Source organism: Acomys minous (genome assembly GCF_964271855.1).
Source record: "Acomys minous genome assembly, chromosome: 4".
Taxonomy (NCBI): domain Eukaryota; kingdom Metazoa; phylum Chordata; class Mammalia; order Rodentia; family Muridae; genus Acomys; species Acomys minous.
In genome coordinates this window covers 12,408,565-12,431,261 of record NC_140486.1, presented here as the reverse complement: position 1 = coordinate 12,431,261, position 22,697 = coordinate 12,408,565, and the positions used below count along the sequence as shown (strand labels likewise).

General features: G+C 38.7%; 1 protein-coding gene across 4 annotated transcripts in view; it reads left to right on the top strand.

Moving 5' to 3' along the window:
- The window catches only part of SMAD2 (SMAD family member 2), a 57,145-nt gene that overhangs the window by 4,804 nt on the left and 29,644 nt on the right, over positions 1-22,697 (top strand). For 3 of the 4 annotated variants that reach the window (XM_084780994.1, XM_084780995.1, XM_084780993.1), the window contains one exon: positions 17,015-17,288. In XM_084780994.1, the coding sequence (XP_084637120.1) occupies positions 17,053-17,288 (236 nt within the window). In that variant the 5' untranslated portion in view covers positions 17,015-17,052. Of the gene's footprint in view, positions 1-1,101; positions 1,120-17,014; positions 17,289-22,697 lie in introns of those variants that run through there. The other variant, XM_084780996.1, reaches the window with a different exon arrangement.

Here is a 22,697-nt window from a genome sequence, read left to right as displayed (position 1 = left end):
ATGATTCCTGTTGTTAAACATGGCTCTCAATTCACTTTAGTAATTTGATGTAGGAAAAATATAATTTTGAAGCCCATTGGATTTAGACATTGTCTCTAGACCAGCCTGGTCAGCTAAACATATTAAAGTGATTTTGTGATCTACATAATTCCCTGACACCCTATAGTGAGTGGTTCTGTGGCTCAGTCAGTTTTGTTTAGCTGTAACTGAATCCACTCTTAGGACAATTGCCTGTTGATTTGGTGTGTCTTTGTTTGTTTTTACGACTATTCTTTTACACTTTTATACAAGTATAGTGTTTCTTAAAAATATCCCCCTGGTAATCCTTTCTCACTCCCCTTCACCTCCCACCAAAACCCTTCTCAACAGATCCCCTTGCTACTTTAATTTGTTTGGTTTTTGGTACCCATTGTATTTATTTGGGGTGCTTGCATGAGCATGGGTTGTGGTTTATTTACTTGAAAAAGAATACCTTAATAGTGACTGTGCCACTGAGAATATGGCTTCCCTTTCCCTAGCATCATTGATTGCTTTTAGTTCCTGGGCTTTATGAGCCCCTCCTCTATCCATAACGGAATCTTGATGAGCCAGTCTTGTGCAGGGAACCACAGTTGGAGAAAGTTTCACAGCGCTCCTTCCCATCCTCTGGTCTATTTGTTGTGCTACCTCCTCCACTGATGTTCCCTGAGCCTTGGAGGACGAGCTAGATGACCTGTTTAGGATTTTTCTGAGCACTTTGACAGGCCATGATGTCTGCATTAACCATCACTCACTCACTGAAGCACTTGGTTTTCTCCGTAATAATCAGGCCACCATTGCACCTGTGGGCACATCTTGCCTGGCAGTTTGATAGCTTGCAAGACTTGTAGCTAGGTCAAACAGTTGATGACTTTTCTCTCCCTTTTAGTACTATAAAAACTAGCTGGGAAGGGGAAGCTTCCAGCTTGGTTATAGTTTAATTTCTTTATGTGCTAAAAATCAAGTGTAATGTCTTTGGCAATAGAGTAATCATCTAATTCTGGTGGTCAATGAAGAGAAACAGCAATAGCCTGGTTTTGTTTGTTTTTGTTTTGTTTTGCAGGGGATGAGGGTGCTATCTTCCTGACAACTCATGGAAAGGTATCCTATAGCCTGGCACTGGGGATTTAATTTACTAACATAAGACTTTCAGGAGCAGCACTATACACTTGTACAGACATTTTATTTTTAAATTGTCTTATAAAATAGTAGATTTCCATATGACTATGATACATCATTAGTTCTGTTAATCCTCTCCACCCTCTCTTCATCTCCCCATTTCCTTTCTAGCTCTCTGGCCTTTACAGATGCTGTAAGTCTTTACGGTTGTACCCATGAAGAAATCCTGAGCAAATTCTCAATTTGTTGTTAAATTTTGGAGCTTAATGTGGAATGGTTACTGATTTTTCTAGATTCACAATTATTGAAAATCTGGGATTTCATTGGCTACAAGTCTGTAAAACAATAGTAAGTAAAAGTTTCTCTTGTTGCATCTGAAGAAAGGCCTGCATTTCTTTGAGTTACTGCAAAACCCAGCTTCTTTTCCTTTTTTGGGTGGGGTAGTTGTAGGTTTAATGTACTCAGGAAGAATATTCTATGAAAGGATCCAAAATTGTGTGTGTGTGTGTGTGTGTGTGTGTGTGTGTGTGTGTGTGTGTGTGTGTTAGTAATAATAGGAAGGGGAGAGGGCTGTGGCAAAAGCCCTGACTGTTCCCCCCACCACCACCACCCCCTTCTACCCCATTGCTGCTCCTCGATGCCTTTGAAGCTTGCTTGGGGAGCAAGAGTTTTAGAGAAGCTTGAGTGGGCTGTCTATCTGTCAGCATCCAGCTATGATGCCTGTTTAACACTTGAAATACAGATGATGTAGGTGAGGAACTGAAGCTAAACTTTGTTATTTTAGTTAATTTTAATCCAACTTTAGATGGCCATACTATAGGTATTGGCTGCTGTATTAGACATTACAGGTAAAGACCATTTTCACCATTGTACAAAGTTCTATTGGCACCAGCTACTTTAGATGTGTAACCTACCAGCCTTTACCACATGGTTGATGTGGTATTAGGTGATGCTTCAGGAATAAGACAGGCCTCGGGAAGTGGGAAGGCCATCAAGAGTGCATGGCACTCTGCTGACTTGCATCTGGGCCTGTGCAGTCTTGTGTTGGTTCGCTTTACGAGCTGGGCAAGTTGAATGCTTATGAGCTGATGATAGAGATGCAGCTTCCATGCAGCCTGTTAAAGGTGTAAATTCGGCCAGCATGAAACAAGTTATCCACACAGTGCTTATGCTGTGTGTCAGGTGTATATTCACTGAACTAAATGGAACTGCTTGTCTGCACAGAACTGACCCCTTGTGTGAGGTGGGTAAGTCACTGGACTAATGACCTGCTCTAAGGGTTAAATCCAGGCACATGTTTGGTTGTAACAGTCCATAAAATTGCACATGTGAATGTTTTCTACTTGTTTGAAAGGCATGTTATTACACACCATCCTCCATGGGGCTGACTTGGGTTTCCATTTGACTCACTACTAGTTTAAAACTTTGGAAAGAACCTTATTACTGAGAGAACTGAGAAATCTGGCTTTCAATGTTTCAAACATGTTTTAGTTTGGGGGGATAGTGGTAGGAACTGAATCTACTAAGAAAACACTCCCACTGAGCTTTATGTTTTACTTTTTTTCTTTTTAAACTATTTTTTATGTTTTAATTTTTAAAATCCTTATTATTGCCGTCATTACCAGTGACTTCTTTGACTAATAGGAAATTCCAGGTCTTGGCAGTGTTTTGCTGTTTAGCGTGCTGTCTTTGAACATAGATTGCCAACAGTCTAAAATAGTGACTTTTATAGTATTTCTATTGGAGCTTTTGGTATACTATAAGGCATGTATCATTATCTTTTCAAAATTTTTTGTTGGCATATTTACCCTTAAGTTTCTCTTAAACATTGTTAACTATTTATTGTTGTGTGTATGGTGTGGGTGTGGGTGCCATGTGGCTGTCACAGAACAGTTTTATGGATTTATTTCTCAACTGCCTTTTGTAGGTTTTATAGGAAGAATTAAGGTCATTTAGTTTGCATCGGCAAACCCTCCTCAATTTTTTTCTAATTTGTAGGGTGGAGGTGTGTGTGCGTGTGCGCACACATTCATGCACAGGCTGGAGTCTCTGGGACATGTGACGCCTTCCTCTACCCATCTGTTTTATTTCCTCCATTGAGCCTGCAGCTTTCTGGTCATACCTTCCTTTCTACATGAGTGCTGGGGGTTCAAACTCAGGGCCTCATGCTTGTGCTGCAGTGCTCCTACACGCTGAGCCATTTCCCTAGTCCCAGTTTCTATTGGAGAAAAAAACTCTTGTATGTACTAGGGAATAGTTTGTATTCCTTGTCCATTTAAAGATACTTGAATTTTTTCTTCCTTTCATAACTTTGAAAAGAACAATTTATATTTGGTTTCTCTCTTTTCTATTGTGCCTGGGATTGTTCCTAGATCTTCTTACATGTTAGCCAAGTGCTCTACCACTGAGCTACCTTTGCAGCCCTACATTTGCTTTCTGTATTTAACTTCTGCTTTGTTACCCATTTCAACTTTTGCCCAGTATTTTTCTTGCCAGATTTTTTCCTATTCTCTTAGATGAAATGTCAAGTTTCACGTCTTTTCTCAAATGCTATTTTTATCACTGTTTGCCATAATGAACCACTTTATCCAAATTGCTTATTTACTTTTCTTAGACATGGTCTCTCTGTGTAACCCAGGATAGAAACTTGAGATCTTCCCGATTCAGCCTTTTAGTGCTTGGATTACAGGCATGTGCGATTGTGCTTAATCTAGATTTCTTGTGGCATAAACAAATGTGCCAGAACAGACACAGGTTATGACCATTTCTCCTGTGCAAACACAGAAATGTCAGATAAAGTAGCCTACAAAGCTTGTCATGTGTTAGCTGAGAAAGGGAGAGATGGTAGGAAAAGTAAGTCAAAAGCAATGCTGCTTCTGATGCTATTGAAACATCTGCTTCCAGGAGACAAAAACTCCTGTGTGTAGCGGAACTAAGAGCCACTGGTTTTCACCTGGAGTTTCCTGTCTCAGGGAGGTGAAGCAGAGGGAACCTAAACTGCAGCCACAGTTAGAAGTGGCGTGGTGTAGTGTGCTGGTCTATCTTGAAAATCAGAGGTTACATACGTCCTTGTCACTTATCTGTCTTTGTAAAGGCAAATAGTGCTGCCAACCTTTTGTTCATCTATAGCATGATTGGACAAATACTACCTTTTGGCACATATGGCCAGATATTGTATTTGAAAGTTCATCTTGTAGATTGCTTTATGCCAGAACATATTGAATGCCCTTTTTTGTTGTTGTTATGTTAACATTCTGGCTTTCTTGCATTTTACATATTGTGTGTGTTCGTGTGTGTGTGTGTGTGTGTGTGTGTTGCATTCACATTAGCACTTGTGCATGCACATGTATGTCATGTGCTTCTGGAGGTCACAGGACAACTTAGAGAAGTTGGTTCTCCTCCTATATATGTGTTTTAGGGATTAGCTCAGGGCATCAGGCATGGTGGTGGCAAGTACCTTTACCCTCTGAGGATGCAGTGATAGTCTTCATCTGTCTCCCCAGAGCTCTGCTGGTGGACACCTGGATCTTGTGATACTGGGCATAGTGCTGCAGTGGATGATACCTTTGTACCTCACTGAGCAGCTATACAGGATGTCTCTTAGATTTAAAGTAGTGGGCCAAGGATATCTGTCTTAGGGAAAGATAATTTAATCACCTTTTTGCATAGGTAATAGTTGTGGATATAGTACAAAATTCAAAACCAACAAAATAATTTCCCTCTTATCTCCTACCTGTAGTTTTGCTTTCCAGAAATGTCTCTATTCTTACTAGTTTCTTAGATATTTGGAGTTCAACAGCTCTTAAAATATGGTTAGTCTGAATTGTGATGGACACAAGGATAGGATATATACACAGTTTTAGATTTCTAACAGTACAAAATCTTAGTGTATTTAGTACTCCAAGCCACAACAGTAATTACAAAGAAATACTTGCAGAAGCACAGGTGACTAGAAGGGGAGAGTGTGGCCAAGTCAGAACTGAGCCCAGTTCATAACAGGAGATTCAGCAGTGGTATTGTAATATTTACAGCAAAGGCATATGCAGAAATGGAAAAGGTAAGTTGGACTTTATGATAAAGTTAAAGCTTTTGTGCATCAAAGAAAAGAAAATATAAAGATAATTCTCTAAATGAGATCATTTTTGGAAATGGTGTATCTTATAAAGGTTTAGTATCCAGAGTATGTAAAGAATTCTAGAACAACAACAACAAACCCTTAAAAATGGGTAAAGGACTCAAGTGAACATTTTTCTGAAGATGTACAAATGGGCAGAGACATTTGAAAATACACTCAACAGGGCTGGAGAGATAGCTCAGAGGTTCAGAATTTGCTGTACTTCCAGAGGTCTGGAGTTCAATTCCCAGCAATCACATGGTGACTTGCAACCATCTATCTATAAAATGATCAAATGCCCTCATCTGGCATGCAGGCCTACATGCAGGAGAGCAGTGTATACATAATAAACAATAAATCTGGAAAAAAAAAGAAAGAAAAAGAAAATACACTCAACAATACTTATTGCCACTAAGTTAGGCCACAGTGAAGGTTGCTTCATTTGTAGTAGAGTAGAAATTCAGGTTGGAAGTAATTATTCTGTTAACTCAGTGTTGTGTTGAGAGCCGTTCTAATCCTTTTGTCTCTGTGGCTTTTTTTCGTTTTCTTTTCTTTCTTTTTTTTTTTTTTTTAATCCCTGAACTTCATGCTTTGTCCTCAGAGTTGTGAGATTTCTCTGTCACCAGCTGTGGTGTTAGGTGGGTTTTGACCATTTGCTGTGCTGCAGTTGTGATGTCCCTTCTGTGTGGAAGCACCTGTCTTAGTTTTAGGGATTTTCCTGGGTTTCTTTGGCGCCTTTCCTCTCTCTTGACTTTCTGGAACTCCTGTTTGCACCTTGGCCTTCAGAGCAGTCCCTTCTGTTTTCTTCACCTTTCTGTTCATTTTGTTTTCTCCTTCTGGGGAGTTTTCATGTATTTTTCTTCTACTCCACCTATTGTCCTGTGTGTGTGTGGGGGGGGTATTGTGCCTTTGTAAACTGGGGGTATTGTCCTGTTTCCCGTTTGTGCCTTTGTAAACTACCACACCTAGATTCTTCTCTGTTGCTCTCTCTGAGTGCATGCTGCTCTTGCTTCGGTGTTGCTATATCTTACTGCTCTGTCTTGATGATTGAAGTTTCTCCTTTCTATGTAATCTGAGTTTTCTTGAAGCCTTCCTTTTCTGTTTTTATTTGCCATTTTTCTTCAGGTAGTCAGTGATTGTGTGCTTCACTAAGAAGCCAGAGTCTTAAAAAGCTGGATAGAAATGAAAGCTGTCTCCTTTAGGTTTCATGGGTGAGGGAGCTGAGTGGGTTGTTGCTAAGTCTTCAGTATTAATGTGTGTGTGCCTTCTCTGAGGTTGGTTGGCATTCTCTTGAAGAGTCTTAAGAATCTGGCCAACGAGGTAGTTGTCTGTTTGCTCATGTTTAAGAGCCAGAACCTAACAGGGGACGAGCTTGGGAATGTCTTTAGCGTGTACTTGTGTTCCAGCCATTTCCAGCCATTTCCTGGTTAGGGCCCTGATTACCCCCACAGAACAGTGAGATGGAGACACAGTTACCCATAGGGAGCTGGGGACTCAGACTAAGAATCTGGAGGCTCAGATCTCACAGCCCAGTCAGTTTTATCTTCTCCCTCTGGACCCCCAATGTCAGTAAAAACCTTGTGCGTTAGCCTGGTGTTTCTTAGCTTCCCTTGCAGCTGACCTAGAGTTAATAGTTCCTATGTTATTTACAGTTAGTATGGGTTTATTTCTTGCCTGTTAATTATGTTTTCTTTTCTTTACCTATTTCTCCTTATTAGGAGACTTTAAATCCACTTAAAGGGTAGTATGATTGAAGTTTCTCCTTTCTATGTAATCTGAGTTTTCTTGAAGCCTTCCTTTTCTGTTTTTATTTGCCATTTTTCTTCAGGTAGTCAGTGATGCTAGGCTGGTCTTAAGAGGTCATCCTTTGCAGCCTCCTTGTAGCTGAGATTTGGTATGCACCACACAATATCGGGATACTTTATTATTTATAATTCAGAATTACTTTTATCATGCTTTTTAATAGGCTGCTGTCTGTACCATTACCTACTGAGTTCCAATTTCCCATTCAAACACATTTAAGAGTCAGCCTTTGAAGAATTGAAACAGAATGTCTAATTTGATAACTCACTGAGGGTGAGTAGATAGAAATGAAGAAAAATTAATTATAAGGGAGGGATAGGGAACATGAATAAATATATAGAAATTAGAAAACATAAAATGGTAGAAATTAAATATGTCTATAAGCTTATTTTTATTAGTTACTTTCCTTCTTTGTGATTAAACACCAAGGTCAAGGCAACTTAGAGAAGGAAGGACTTCTGACTAATACAGAAAGGTGTATGGATCCAGAAAGGACCAGTGCACCACCATCATGGTGGTGGAGTGGAGGGGTGGCAGCAGGCAGGCATGATGGCTGAAGCAGCAGCTAAGAACATCTTGAGAGGCAAGTAGGAAGCAGATATCCAGGCGTAGCACATAGCTTTAGTAGTTGAGGTACAGTGGTATTTGCCTCAGGTGTACACTACCAAAAGAAAACCAAAGATGCCGAAAAACAGATAGTGTCCATACACTGTCAGAAAAACTTGGAAGTCATGGTGCTGCTGCACTTCATTATCTGTCTAAGGAGAGACAAATACACAGAAATGTAAATATAAATAGGCTAGTAGAGGTGAAACCTTAAATGTGTTAGACTCTGACAAGATGAACCACATGGGTGATCTGAAAGATAGAAATGATACAGACCACCAGATAACTTCAAACCCACTTGGTGACTGAAGATATATAAAGCTTATGTATATATAATATACAAGTGATTGCTGTGAAGTAAGAGAAAAGTAGCGAGTATGACAAATGGTTGCTAGGAATATAACCCTGGACAGTCAGCAGTGGTGAAGATGCCTCTAAAGTCTTTATCAGAACCCTGTATATAAAACCCATCCTACAACTACATTTAGAGGGTCCATGGTTCTCTGAAGGATTGTCAATTGGAGGGACTTCTTTGGTAGAACTTAGTAAAATTATACATTTGTGTCCTCAGCAACCATTTCTTCTTGCTGATAGTGTATTTCAAGGTGGTTGCTTTATTATGTATTTAAAATGTTAGAAACATAGAATCAGAACCTGTTACCTATCTTTTCCTTCTGATTTTTAAAAAGTGATGTCCAAGATCTGCTGCCTTGCTTCTCCTACTCAGACATGGATCATTAGAGAAATAGCAGGTACAGCATCCAGGGAAATGTCTCTGGAGAGTATATGCATGCATGCACATCAGGTTGTATGTGAAAAGTGTTTTCAGTGGGACTCTGGATTAGAGTTTGAAAGAGTTCACTGCAGGACAGCATTCAGATAGTGTACACCGTATCTGGAGGACTCTTAAGAATGGAAAACTGGAACCCAAGTAACTGCCAACAGGAGAATCAGCAGTGGGCTTGAGCCGTGTGATGCCTTGCTATATTCAGTTACAGCGAGTGAACTAGGATATAGAAGTTTATTTATGTATAGGTCACACAAATAGTTGTAACATTGAGTGAAGAAAAGCCAGAGTGTGAGGTTCAGCACAAGCTTATAAAATGTACAAAACTTTGGATATAAAGTGTGACAAAACCTGTAAGTGAACAACAGTGTCATACCGGATAGTTCTTCCTGAGAAGAGCCTGGAAGGGAGTGGGATTAGAAAGATAGAGAGAGCTTGTTAACTATATTTGATTATTGCACAGTCCAAACATTTCACAGTGGGTCAAAGAATAGAAGCATTTAATATAACCTGTGTTCTGGGTGCTATGAAGCCTGCTCTGCTACAGTGGGCCATACTCAGAACCTTACTGTTGTTGCTGCTGCTCTTGTTCTTGTTGTTTTAAGCATCCAGTCTCAATTATAAAGATGCTAAAAGGAATATGTAAATTTAGCAAAATGTGTGAGACCTTTGTGGAAAAAATTAGATGACATTTTGATGAATATCAAGTCCGAAATAACTGCAAATAGCACATTTTTATACATAGATGCATTCCTCAAATATTCATTGCACTTCTGATCTTACTTCTGTACGGGTTTTGCTGGAACTTGTGCATTCCAGAAGATAAACATCAGAGGATGAAAAACCATCCTAGTCATTTGGAAATTTTTCTTCTTAGAATGATATTCTCTGGTATCATTTACATCAAAAGGGGTTTAAAAAAGAACAATAGTTGAAGACTGCATAGAAGAGGAATTGTGGTTAAGCAAAATATGTAGATAATGCTGTTTGCTAAAGTTAGAGAATTATCAATAAGCAGAAGACTTTGCTAGAACTCAGGACAGTCAGACTGTACCTATTTGAAAGTTTCCAGTGAGTAATTCTGGAATCTTAGCTTTACTAACATAGTTTTTAAACTGTCTTTGGCATTAAGGCTGACTTTCTGTTCGTTCAGAACCTGTATTATGTAAGTATCATTTATTGCAGGAATTAGGAACAGTTAGCATCTGAACTTAGTTCTTACAGATACTAAAAACGTAAAATCAAAAAACCCCTCCATGTCAGTGAGCCTGCTGCCACACTATTGAAGAAAACTTTTATTCTATAAATGACTCATTCACATTTTTGTGATATGATTGTAAGTCGAGTTTTATTTTTTTCTGTTTGGATTCAACTTGGAACAAATTGCTGTGTCTTGTCAATTTCTTTTCAGTGCATTTACATTTCAAGCAGTGGCTACTTTTTATTTAAAGTACAGTAAATGACCATCCAGTATTGTAATTAGTATTGCTGAAAATGTTATGACATAATGTAAAAACATCCAGAGAGATGCCAGTGAGCCTGGTTACCATGATGAGGAAAAAGTTAATACTGGTAACTGTTTGCTTGGCTCTTGATTGGTCATAATTGATCTTGTACAATAAGAGACCCTGATATGTGGCCATGTGATTCAGAGAGCCAGAACAGATTGAAATTTAAGGTGTTTTTATTTCATTTTAGTTTATTTTCTGATAGCGGGTTTCTGTGTGTAGTCCTGGCTGTCCTGGAACTTGTTTTGAAGACCAGGCTGGCCTTCAACTCACAGATATCCACCCAAGTGCTGGGATTAAAGGCTTGCTTCTATCCGGTGCATGGAGAATCTGCCAGGGTCTTCCTGATACTAAAGAGAATGTCTTGTGGTTTTGCTGGTAGTTAAGAAGTTTAATTTTAATTTGTTTTTAGCCTAAGTTTTTGTGACTAAAATATTTGAACCCATAAGTTTTAGAACTTTCTTTTTCTGTCATATTTTTCACAAGGCATATGGATCAGTCACTAACCCGAGAAGAGGATTTTCCTGAAAACTTAAGATTCTCAGTACAACAGGCTGATGGCCTTGAGACAAGTTTTAGGGTTGGCTGGTCAGGAGTTGTGTCTGTTAAGCTTGGTCCGCCTGTCTGTGTGACCTGTCTGGCCTCTCTAGCACTACTGTATTTGATGTGGCCCTAGATGTGCCATCTTCTAGTTTAACAGTGTATATAAACTGATGGTGGGTCCTGGCTCTGGAGATCTGCCTCCTGGTGTTCCTATGATCTTGAATGACCTGTGCACGCTGCCTGAATCAGGAAGCAGTGCCACATACCTTTGAATCATAAATGCCCGGTTGGTCATTAATTAGAACATGTGAATTGTCTCTGAAATTATTGATTTCGCAGTCTTTTTGATGAGCACAGCCTTTTGCTGGTTTTACCTGCTCTCGTGTTCTCTCACAGTACTTCCCAGTCCTCACATCCTAGTGTCCATGACTTCAGCCTGTGAGCTGTTGTTCTGAGACTTCTGCTGTGGTGTCACTTCTGGTATTTTATCTCTCCCTTCCAAAGGTTGAATTAATCATGTTCTCTGTGCTAGGCAGAGACTGTGTCACATAGCATTGTACAGTTGCCTTTCTTGGCGCCTACTTTGGAGTACAGTTGGAATACAATAGGGCCAAAGTGTATATCCTTTGCTTCCTGCTAGTGGTAGAAGGTTATCATGTGTCTAGTGGGGTTTTATGTTTGCCTTTTTGTCAAATTGAGGCTTGATGTATTGTAGTGCTTGCTTGTGTTCTATTAGTCCACTCCTGTTGACAGTTTAATGGCTCCTGTCATGTTCTGATTGTTGCTCCTTTATTGCCTTTCAACTCCTCAGTTGAACAGACCCTACCTGCCCACTGAGTCTGCTGTATTGCTAAGGAAAGTTCGAGAATCTAATTACCTCTGCTTGCTTTTTTTGCGGAGGGGGTGGGGTGGATATCTATAAACTTGGAAAGCTGGCAGTGCTGTCATGCGTGCATCCTTGCTGGACAGAATCCATATGTCCCTAAATGGGACCTAGGGCTAACTTGATGGAGACCCTTGCATAGGTTTCCTGAATGCATCTTTGAGAATCCATTAGCTTTTTTTTTCCTTTTCAGGGAAATGAGTATGATTTTTAGTTTGATCATAACAGTTGTTTTTAAACAGCCTATGCTCATTGAATATCTACTTTGAGGATGATCTTTTAAAAAGTGGAAAGTCCTTCTGAGATGATACTTATTATATATATTTTTAACTATTTGTTTTTATTCAGTGTAGCTCTGTTATGACAGTTACAGCACTTACCTTAAATGTGTTTGTCATGTATTATTTGGGCTTTCAGTTTTGTCCTCAAAACAATAAATAAAAAATTCCCTAGGCCTATCTTACATATAATGTGGCTCCCTGCACTTGCACAGCCTGTAGCAAGCCGTGGAAGACACCTTGGGCTGTCTGTTCCCTGGAGATTTAGTTTCTTTCCTCTGTGTTAATGGTATTTGTGGATACTGCTGTTGTGACACATTTGGGAAGTCTTGAAAGGCATTTATTTAACATTTATCAGCTTATATTTGTTCCAATACTGTTACTCTTTTAGTTGATGGCTAATTAATTTGTATTTCACTCAACACATCTGATAACGTATGCATAGTTCCAGGTTTTTAGTTCCGTGGGTTTGAATAGTTGTGTACTCACATATGACTCACAAGGAGACAGTGCCACTACCTCAGGAGGGTGCTTTGTGCTTTCATAGGCATTTCCATTCTGTTCCCCAGTGCCTTTGCGACAGTCATTTTGAATTCTATCATGAAATTAGTTCTGTTTTGGGAAGTTGTAAATGGATCGTGTGTGTGTGTGTGTGTGTGTGTGTGTGTGTGTGTGTGTGTGTGTGTGTGTGTTACTTTTCAGATTTACTCATGTTGTATAGTGTAAGTATTTTGCTGGTTTTGTTTTTGAGCGCTACATTTTTAAATTTAAAAGTAGTTGATAGTGTCTAGCTTTGCACTGTAAGTTCTAGTTATGAACATTAGTGTGTGTGGGTGTGTGCCTGTGTGAGTTTACGTGCACCATGTGCTTGTAGGTGCCCATGTAGGCCAGAGGGCATCAGATCTCTTGAACTGGTGGTTGTGAGCTACTGATGTGGGTGCTGGCAACTGAACCTGAGTCCTTTATGAGAAGAATAAGTGCTGTTAACCACTGAGCCATCACTGTTGCCCCTTTTCTTAACATGGCTTCTCTCCTTTTCTGTCACTGTCCACCAGTGAAATTTGCCCAAATTAGCTTTGAATTTGTAATCCTCATGCCTCAGCCATCTGAGGCTGAGATTACAGTGTTTTATCATCATACTCAGCTTATACAGATCCTTTTCTTTTTCTCTTAAAAAAAAAAACTTTATTACGTATACAGTGTTCTGCCTGCCTGTCAGAAGCATTTTTCTAATAGTCGGTGTTATTAAACACCCCCTAGTATGTTCTTTCATTTTCTTTGATTAAATGTTTATAATTTGTTCCTTACTTATTAAACAACCTTTTTATTTTCTAGATTATAGTCTGTTGTCAGATATGTGTGTTGAAAAGTTTCCCCTAGTCTATGACTTGTATACTTGAAGTGGAACTTTTGTATAAGTATTTTTTAATTTTGATGATTTACTTTATAGGAATTTAGTACTTTTTAAGTTTTTACAGTCATGAAAATACTCTACTCTTTTCAGAGCTAAGAGCGTAAGATTCTGCCTCAAAGAGTCATATGAGGAACTGGTAGATGCTTGTCGTTTATATGTTGGAAAGGTGTTGAGAAGCAGAGGAGCTTGACACCTTAGTGGAAAGTAGGCTGGGAACTGTAGGCTCTTCCTGGACATACCATACTTTTAGAATCATAACCTTCCCCTTTGTGCCTACTCTAGAACTACTAAGGCTTTTTAGGTTTTTTGGTTTGTTTGTTTTTAGTTTAGTTTAGTTTTTTAATTATAGTTTATTTTAGGTGTTTTTTTTTGTGCAAGTCTTGAAATAAGGTAATGTCGGTCATTTAGTTTCGTTTTTCATTCTCAAAATTGATTTGATTATCTTGCATCTTTTTTGTTCCCATGAGAGTTTCAGCATTTCCCCCATGCACTACTGGTAATCAAACCAGAGCTTCTCCCGTGTTGGCAAGTGCTCTACCCATTGAACTGTACTTGGCTTTGGCCCAGCATGCCGAGACAGTTCAAATTGGGAAGACTAGACATTAAATAAGCATAATTAACATTTCTTCCTGGATGTTCTGGGATCCCCACCCTGCACACACCTTTGAGGTTCAGTTTGGATACTTTAATTTGGCCTGTCTTCAAGTTCACCGTGTGAACTGATAAGGAATGACCTCAGGAAATAAAGTTGGTGCACAAACCTAGTTACATAGTAGTACTGTACATTTAATTAAAAATGATGGTGAGTAGGTAGCAGTGTGTACTTATGTATTCAAAGCTGTAAAACAACATAGACTAGATAAAACTAGAGTCCACTAGTAGGGTGGGCCGACACGTTTATATCATGAGTATAAAATTTAAGGAAAATGAAGTGAAGGTACACAGATGAATCTTACCTATCTCAGGTTGCTAATACCTCTGGAGAAAATGATTATTTTACATGACTACCTAATGTAGTTTTTTTATTATCTTCAGTAGATAGAGCTTCAAAGAAATCTTAAACTTTGCCTAATAATCTTAGTTCTAGAAGTTACAGTGACATTATTTTTAAACCTTTTTCTGTATATAGTAAGGTAATACAAGTAATTATTCAAAACCAAGATTTTTCATTGTTAGAGAAAATGAAACAAGAGTTAACCAAGTTACAGTGCACTACAGGGATGCCATCCCATCTGTGAATGTGAATTTATTTGGATAAAAGGATTTTAAAAGATGGACCTACAGATCTTGAGATGTTATTGTTCCGAATTTTCTTGGTGGGCCCCAGACCCAATGAGGGTGCCCATAAAGGTTTGTGGTAATTCATACTAGCAGCCCCAGGAAACTGATAGACATTAAAGTGAGATGCTTAAGCACTGAACCTGATGTGGCTTAAATAAAGTAGATGTGTTTTAAGGTGAACACACAGTTCTAGTCGATAAGGCAAAGTTCCTTTTAAAGAGTTCTAGCTAATAATGGGTGGAATAAAATGAGAAAGCAGTCCTCATCAGTAGATCTTGCCATTGGCCGTTAAAAGGAGGTCATATTGCATGGAAGGATGATGCAAGTTCTTAGCCTGGAAACTGGTGCAGCTTGTCCTAGTTGTTACAGCAGGTAAAACATTGTAGGCTTACAGATAAATGACGTGATACGAACCACACAGTGTCTGTTGTTGCAGGTTGAAACACAGTCTATAGGATGCATAGTCTATTGTATGAATAGAAAAACAAGTTAGTAACATCACAAGGAAAACAATTAGAGAGTGTAAACTCACATGGAGACTATATGTTATTTCCTAAATCAGTTTTATGAAGAAAAATGAAATTGAGGGTAGGAACTATTGTAGATTTAAAATGGCTCAGGAGGCAAGCTGTCCCAATGAAATGTATTGTCTGTCTTAGACTCAAAACAACCATAAGATGAAATTTTCTTTTGAACCAGCCAAGCAAATGATGGTAATAGATGATTCCAGACTCTGATAAGATCAGATCAAAAAGAGGATCTCTGTTTTTCTTATGGGTACTAAATTACGGAGTTGAAATAACTATCTGAGATTTGCCCTTTAAAAAAAAAAGGAAAATTAAGGTACTACCATATTTTAATCATTGCAACAAGTGGGAGAAGTATTACTATTTCTAAAAGTAAATAATACTGTGTAAAATGTGTTCCAGCAGCATCTTATTGGCATCTGTATCTCTTGGGAATGCCATACTCTATGAAACAATAAAGGCAGTAGTTAAGAAAGATGAAGACATGGTATTAGCAACTTCAGCTCACAGAGAGGTGAAGGGGGTTCTTAGGACAGTGGTAATGCTGCCTGTCAGAGCATCGTTAGGTCAGGTCAGAGTGGGAGGGTACCACTTTCTAGGATGTGAAGCTGCAGAGTAAAAACAGTCAGTGGCTTGAAGTTGTAGTTGAGGAACTGGCATAGAATAGGAAAGTTAGGTGGTAAGTGCATAGAAAATAAGAAAATGAAAAGCAAGTTAATTCTGGTGAGTACAAAAAGGTATACAAGAAAGGAAGGAAGGAAGGAAAGGAAAAGATAGAAATGTGCTTACATAGTAACTTACTGCTGTTCTCATCAGATAATATACACATAATTATTTAATTACAACTGCAAATGGTTTTCATAGTAAGAGAAAGTAAGTAGTGATGTAAAGGAATTAGCCCATTATTTTCCATAGGGAAATCAGTAGCTAACACCTGAACTTGATGCTTTGAAGGATTACTCTTACAAGTCTGTTACTTTGGCATAAAATAAAAGGTATTAAAGGATGGCACTTTGATGCAGGAAGAAAAATGTACTTAATTTTACTGTGTACATCACTAGATAAAAGTGAAAATGGGTTTTAAGAATAGGGGTAATTACAGTTACTCCTACAAGCAGACAGGTTGAATAAAGCCTTTTCTCCACAAGTTTGCTCACTTTCTTTATTCTTAATGAAAATTTAAAACTTTGTGAACAGTGGGTTTGTATATATTTTATTTTTAAGTCTCCCCCACCCCTCAGTGTTGGTGTGGTTGAACTCACAAAATGTTTATGTTAGGCAAGCATCCTACCATTTAACTATATATACTCTTTGTTTTTGTTTGTTTTGTTTGTTTTTGTTTGGGGGGTGGTTAGAGACAGGGTTTCTATGTGTAGCCCTGGTTGCCCTGGACTCCCTTTGTAGATCAGGCTGGCCTCAAACTCACATTGATCCTCCTGCCTCTGCCTCCCAAGTGCTGAGACTAAAGTCGTGCGCCATCACACCCAGCAACTATATATACTCTTAAGTCCGTATTTTTGTTAAATCTTTTGAGAATAGATGGAAGTCCTGAAAATGTGAAAAACTTGGTCCTTGTGAAAATACTTTAACCATCAAGTGTTAATTTGAAAAGGTTAAGAATAGGGGCTGGAGAGATAGCTCAGCGGTTAAGAGCACTAACTGCTCTTCCAGAGGTCCTGAGTTCAATTCCCAGCAACCACATGGTGGCTCACAACCATCTATAATGTGATCTGATGCCTTCCTCTGGCTGCAGGTGTACATGCAGGTAGAGCACTGTATACATAATAAATAAATAAATCTTTAAAAAAAAATAAATAAAAAAGAAAAGGTTAAGAATAAAGAGAAACGGCTTTAGTAAAGTTGTTCAGAATGTTGACAAAGATTTTATTTGCAAATTTATATTTGCCCAAGATTTGAGTCTTCCTCGTGATTTTCAGAAGGATTTGTTGCCATGAGTCACTTAAAGTAGTGAAGTCAGCATCTTTATCAGTGCAGAAAGAACTTAAGCTTGAAGTAAAAAATTTGAGTTTCTCTTGTGTGCTGTGGTTTGCATTCGGTAGCATACTGAAGTCACTACTTATAAGTTAGTTTTAAATTAATGTTTCAATGTCTTTTTTTCGGCTGATTTACCAGGCTGTTTCTCAGTGTGGATTGTCACCCTCTGTAAGAAAATGTCGTCCATCTTGCCGTTCACTCCACCAGTGGTGAAGAGACTTCTGGGATGGAAAAAATCAGCTGGTGGGTCTGGAGGAGCAGGTGGTGGAGAACAGAATGGACAAGAAGAAAAATGGTGTGAAAAAGCAGTGAAAAGTCTGGTGAAAAAGCTAAAGAAAACAGGACGCTTAGATGAGCTTGAGAAAGCCATCACCACTCAGAATTGCAATACTAAATGTGTTACCATACCAAGGTAAGTGAGGCGGGGCACTGTGCTTGGTGAGGGGACCTGGAGGGAATGGCTGGGTTCTTCAAGTCATCTGTACATAGTGATTATTAAAATATAATTATTTTGCACTGTTAGTTAAATTTTGTGTATTTTACAGATCATTTTCTTGAGTAATGAGTTTTAATCAAGAAATACTGAGATATATTGTTTTATCTCTGTTACTTGAAGTTGTGTGCTCTTCTCATCTCTGACTGAGTGGAAGTTATACAGATACCCCAAACTACAGCTGACAGGCATTGGCTAGTAGTTTCCTACAGCCTTGGTCAATCAGTACGTAGTTAAAAAGGCTGCTGACTCCTAGTAAGATGCACACTTTTAAGGAAGTACAGTAGGTGAGGCAGAGTCTCAGCTTGTTGTGTTGTAGTTGGGACTCCTCAGAGGCTGGCCTCCTACACTGGAAAGACCTGTTCCTTAAGAGGTTGAAAGTTTGGGTATAATTGTAATCATTCTATAGGTAAGTACCACAGTTAGGATGTTACAAGTTGTTTTGAAAGCATATTCCAGGGCTTTCCTTGTACATCATAGCTACATGTGTCTGTCCAGAGGGCAGAATTCCCTGAGTGATGGTGCCATAGGCTAGGGCTAACAACTTGTTTCCAGGGAGCTTTGAGAAATACACACCTGATGCCAGTACACAATGGATCCCAGTAACACCAGACTTTCTGCTTCGCAGATGGAGAAGATTGTTTTCTGCCATGTTTAGTAGACTAATAAGCCATTTTTGTCCCTTGGTCTCATGCATATCTTAAGTTACCTTTTGGGTTGTTTTTACATATGCTAATAAGATGCTTGGTGGGTGTATGGTGTTGTTTCCTGGACAAATGGGGGTGTAGTGACGAGCCAATAGAAAATCCCTAAGGGAGATTTACCCATTAAATAACTGAACATAATTTAAGATAGTAATGAACTCAAAGAAGGCAGTGCAGTAATGGGATAATAGTGAGCTTGCGAGCTTGAAGGTTTAAAGAAGCTGCTTTGGCTTGATAAGGTCTGAGCTGATCTCTTGGGAGCAGCTCTTCACTGAGGTAGAGTCCACTGTCGAGATTCCAAGGTAGTGACTACCTTCCTGCATTGAAGGACTGCTGTGGAGGGACCCCTCAGCATTTTAGGGAGCTGGGAAAATTTGAATGTTTGACTTAATAACAGGATCAAATGAGGATTGTTTCTTAAAACTGCATTTTTAAAAAGATTTTAAAAAAAAACCCACACCAAAAAACCCCTGTATCTTACCAAGATACACTGGCCAATGGACAGGTGCTGAGAAGGAAGTGGTGATGGTCCTGGGTGCCTGTTTGGAGATGTGAATGAGTGTATAAGGTGAATGGGAATATGGAAGTCTGCTGTAATGCTGGGACTGTCGAGAGCAGGATGGAGCTGTGCTGTATCCAGTGACTGCATTTGACCTATGTTTTGGAAATTGAGATCTCAGGACTTTTGGCAGAATTGGCTAAAATTAGGTCAAGCTTTAGTTGTTAATTTTTTATTGTGTGGTTGGTGGCATTTTAGTTTGTAAATGTTTCTGACGTGCTTACTACTTGGCTGATAAGCATTGGATTTGCTATTGAACTGGTTTCTAGGAAGTGAGGTAAACTTAAATAATTTTCCAGGTATAGTACTTACAGGGAAAGAAGCATGCCCAGGGACCTCTATCCAGAGGAAGCTGTGGGCAGCCTTGTTCTTGGGAGTCTCTTTGGTGGAGAGTAGAGATTAGTCAGGAGAAACCAATTTTAATAGTAGCGCTGTGGGACAGAGATAATAGAAGTTGGAGATGGAAGGATTGCTCATTCCCAGTGATCAGATGTCCTTAGAGTATGAACTGAGGGACTAGTGGTGGTGGAGGGGTGACTGAAGGTCACAAGGACCGACAGCATGCTGTACAGACTTCACAGTGTGCTTGAACATGACGTGGAAGGATGGAGCTGTTGAAAAGTCTTAAATTCAGAAGCCTAAGAAAGCAGCCTCATTTTGTTGTTGTTTTTGTTTGTTTGTTTGTTTTTAATGGTGATAGGGATTAAGCAAACAGGACCTATCCGTGTTACAAGTACTCTACCCCTGCGTTACATCCCTGGCACTTTCTGTCTCCCCTTGAATAGCTTTGAACGTGAGATCACCCTGGGTCAGCCTCTCCAGGATGCTAGAATTATAGAAGTGTGCTGCACACTTAACTTGGCAGTTTAAGTACTGTATGTGAGCTTAATCACCCATGTGGTACAGGGAGGCCAGAGGCTGGTATTGGAATCTCTTTCCTGATTACTTCTCCACAGTAGATTTTGAGTGAGGAGGTAGCACATGAGGCTGTCTGGAGTGGAGGTAGGATTACCTCGTGGGTCACTGGTGGGTATATCCAAGGCAGGCCAGAGTCAGACTCGTGAAGTAGCAGGGAACAGTGGTGACTGGTTAAAGTGATCTGTGTGGTGCTGTGTACTGGAGATCACCTTAGCAGTGGCTTCTCTTCTTTTCCATTCTGCTTATAGGCTCTGTTAGAGATTTTATATTGTAGATCTTTTTCATTATTGCAATGTACTCTTACCCAATTAAAGATTATCTTGGTTTTACTCTCAAAATTTACTTGAAGTTTAGAAGCTTACTTGATTTACCATGCTTTTTTAAAAAATACTTTTATTCTTTGAGAATTTTATACAGTTATTTTGATCATATTCACCTTTTACTCCTCCCCAAATTTTTCCAGACCTGCCTCTACACCCTCCTCACTGGCTTCCAACTTTGTCCTCTTTAAAAAACAAAACAAAACCACACTGATTCCAGTTTGTGCTGCCCATATACTCAGGGTGTAGGCCATCCGATTAAGCATGCTTGATCCACCAAGGGCTACACTCTTTAAAAACATTGACTCCCCTCTTCCAGAAGCCATCAGCTGTCAATAACTCCTCAGGAGGGATGGGGATATCTTAAAACTTTTCGGTAGAAGTAGGAAATTAAGTCATTTACGAGTCATTTCTTTAACTATTAAATATTTTTAAATGTAGTAAATTTTAATTGAAATTCAGTTACCTCATTTATATAGTGTAAAAGATGAGAGGTGAGAATTGAAAAGGTATGTTGTGGGTAATCTAAACCCAATTTAAACAGTTATTTCAAATGTGATATAAAATGGATTTAGCCACATTTACTTAAAATTGCAAGTAAGGTGTTAATAAAATAAATACCTTAAGATATTGCAAACCTAAAATCACAAGGTCAAGTGATGGAGAACATGTTGGTTTAAAATATAGCAAGTGTTTACAGCTAAACTGCCTGTTTTGTTGACTTTCAGCAGTTTCCTCTTTGTTCCCTTCACCTCACTAATATTAGAGTGGGATTAAAATTGCCCAAGACAGTCCTGTCTTTCTGTCTTTCTGCTGCCCTACCTCAGGCTGCCTTGGGGGATTGGAAGATGGAAAGATAACAGCACTGGTCAACATTCTTGCCATGATGTGCAGTGGCACAGAGCAATTCATGTAGAACTGGGCCTTGAAGTCTGGGCCAAGCACAATAGAGTTTCAAGAAATCCTTGTATTTCTGCAGCTTTAACACCTAGGAAAGGGAGAAAACTCAATCATAAAGTCAAAATGGAATTAACTTGGGGAAAACAAACAAACAAAAAAGTATATTTTAGCTACAATAAAATAAAATTAAATTAAAATCTCTGATGGGGATGGAATTATAAAAAATTAAAGGCAAGTTACAATGGGATCTAAAATAGTAATATAGTCGCCTTGTCGTTGTGCATATGTGTGTAAGAATGCAGCATTCATTTTCTGAGTTTAAGCTGGAAATACTTTGATCATATTTTCACTTTTATAGTCTTACATCCTAAGGGAACAGTGAAAGATTTCTCATGCTCTTGTAATGCTTTTTACTATAGGAAAGGAAATTTTGAAATCCACTTAGTTTCTTTAATTCTGATAATAAAGAAAGTTTCCCAACTTGTTTTATGCCACAGTTGAACAAGAATGGTAAACAGAAAGCTTTAGAGGTTTCACTTGTAAACAAATGCAAACCCAGCAAGTATATAAGGTTTAAGAAGGACTTAGGCATCATTTTGATAAATCAAGAAAACTTTCTGTTAGACAAACTACTTATACTAGAGAACCTAAAGAATATTTGTAGTTTGATAAAGCGAGTATTTAAAATGTTAGGTTTAATCATGAAACATAAAAGAGAGCTATACCAAAATTTTAGTGGTGGTTAATTATGGATGGAAAGGAAAAATAGGCGCTATAATCTTTTCCTAATATATGTAAAAGTGTGCTTTACTCTTAGAGTTAACACAGCTTAATGTTTAAGTAGGATTTAGGGCAGTTTAGTTCTTGTTCATTTTTTTCTATTTTTCTCTGTATATTACAGTTTGTAATAGTTCATGTGCTGCTGAAATTAGCACCATTTGGTGTTCTTTGAAGTCAGTTTCTCTGTTAAAGGACAGTTTAGAACTGGACCTGGTGGTCGGTAGTTTCAGCTTTAAAGGCTCATAAAATTGTGAATTCCACAAAAGTCTGCATGATGTACACAGCAAGATCCTGTTTCAAGAAAACAAACAAAACAAAATTACAATTAAAAGGTAAAAGGACGAGTCTGTTGTTTTTTTAGGTTTCTTTTACGTACACACTCATGCACATACATACACATGTCCTGCCTCCAGAAAAGTGTTACTTAGAAACATGGAAGCAGTAGGTGTGCACGGTTGAAAGTCAGCTGGGAATATATATATTGTTGGGGGAAAAAAAGAAAAGCCTCACCTTTTTGTCTTTCAGCAAATTTTCCTCTCCAGTGAGATGACCATACTGCTTGTTAGGCTTGTGACCCTTCAGGATAGTTAGTATGTTTCTAGTGTGGTCATTGAAACTTGGTGGGTTTTTTGCATCTTCTAAACTTAAATGTCAGAGTAAACCAAAAGAAGTTTGTTCAGATTGTTAACTTCTTTTCTCACTTCCTGTTCCTATACTTTTTATTTGTCTGGGCAAACTGGAATAGTCACTTGGAACCTAAACTATGGTCTTCTTTTATTGTTTCTAAACACGGGTGCTTCCATGCTTGAGAAGAGACTAATTCTTCTCGTCTGTGCATGATGGTGGGTAAATGTGGGTCTGTGTGGAGCATTGATTAGGGAGCTCTGCATTTGCCTTTGATTGCCTGGCTTTGAGTTAGCTTACTCACTCAGTACTGAGAAGTGGATCCTAGTAAAGTAGATGTGGCTACTATTTTTTGTTCCCTTGTGTGGGAAAGGTGGCGTTGCTGTGTGAGTCTCATAGTTCAGTTTGTGGCCCATTGGAATAGTGTGAGAATTGTAAGATATATATATATATATATATCTCAGTGGCTATGAATAGGGGTTACGTATTTATATCCCATGTCTTCACTTCCCTTTTATGTGCG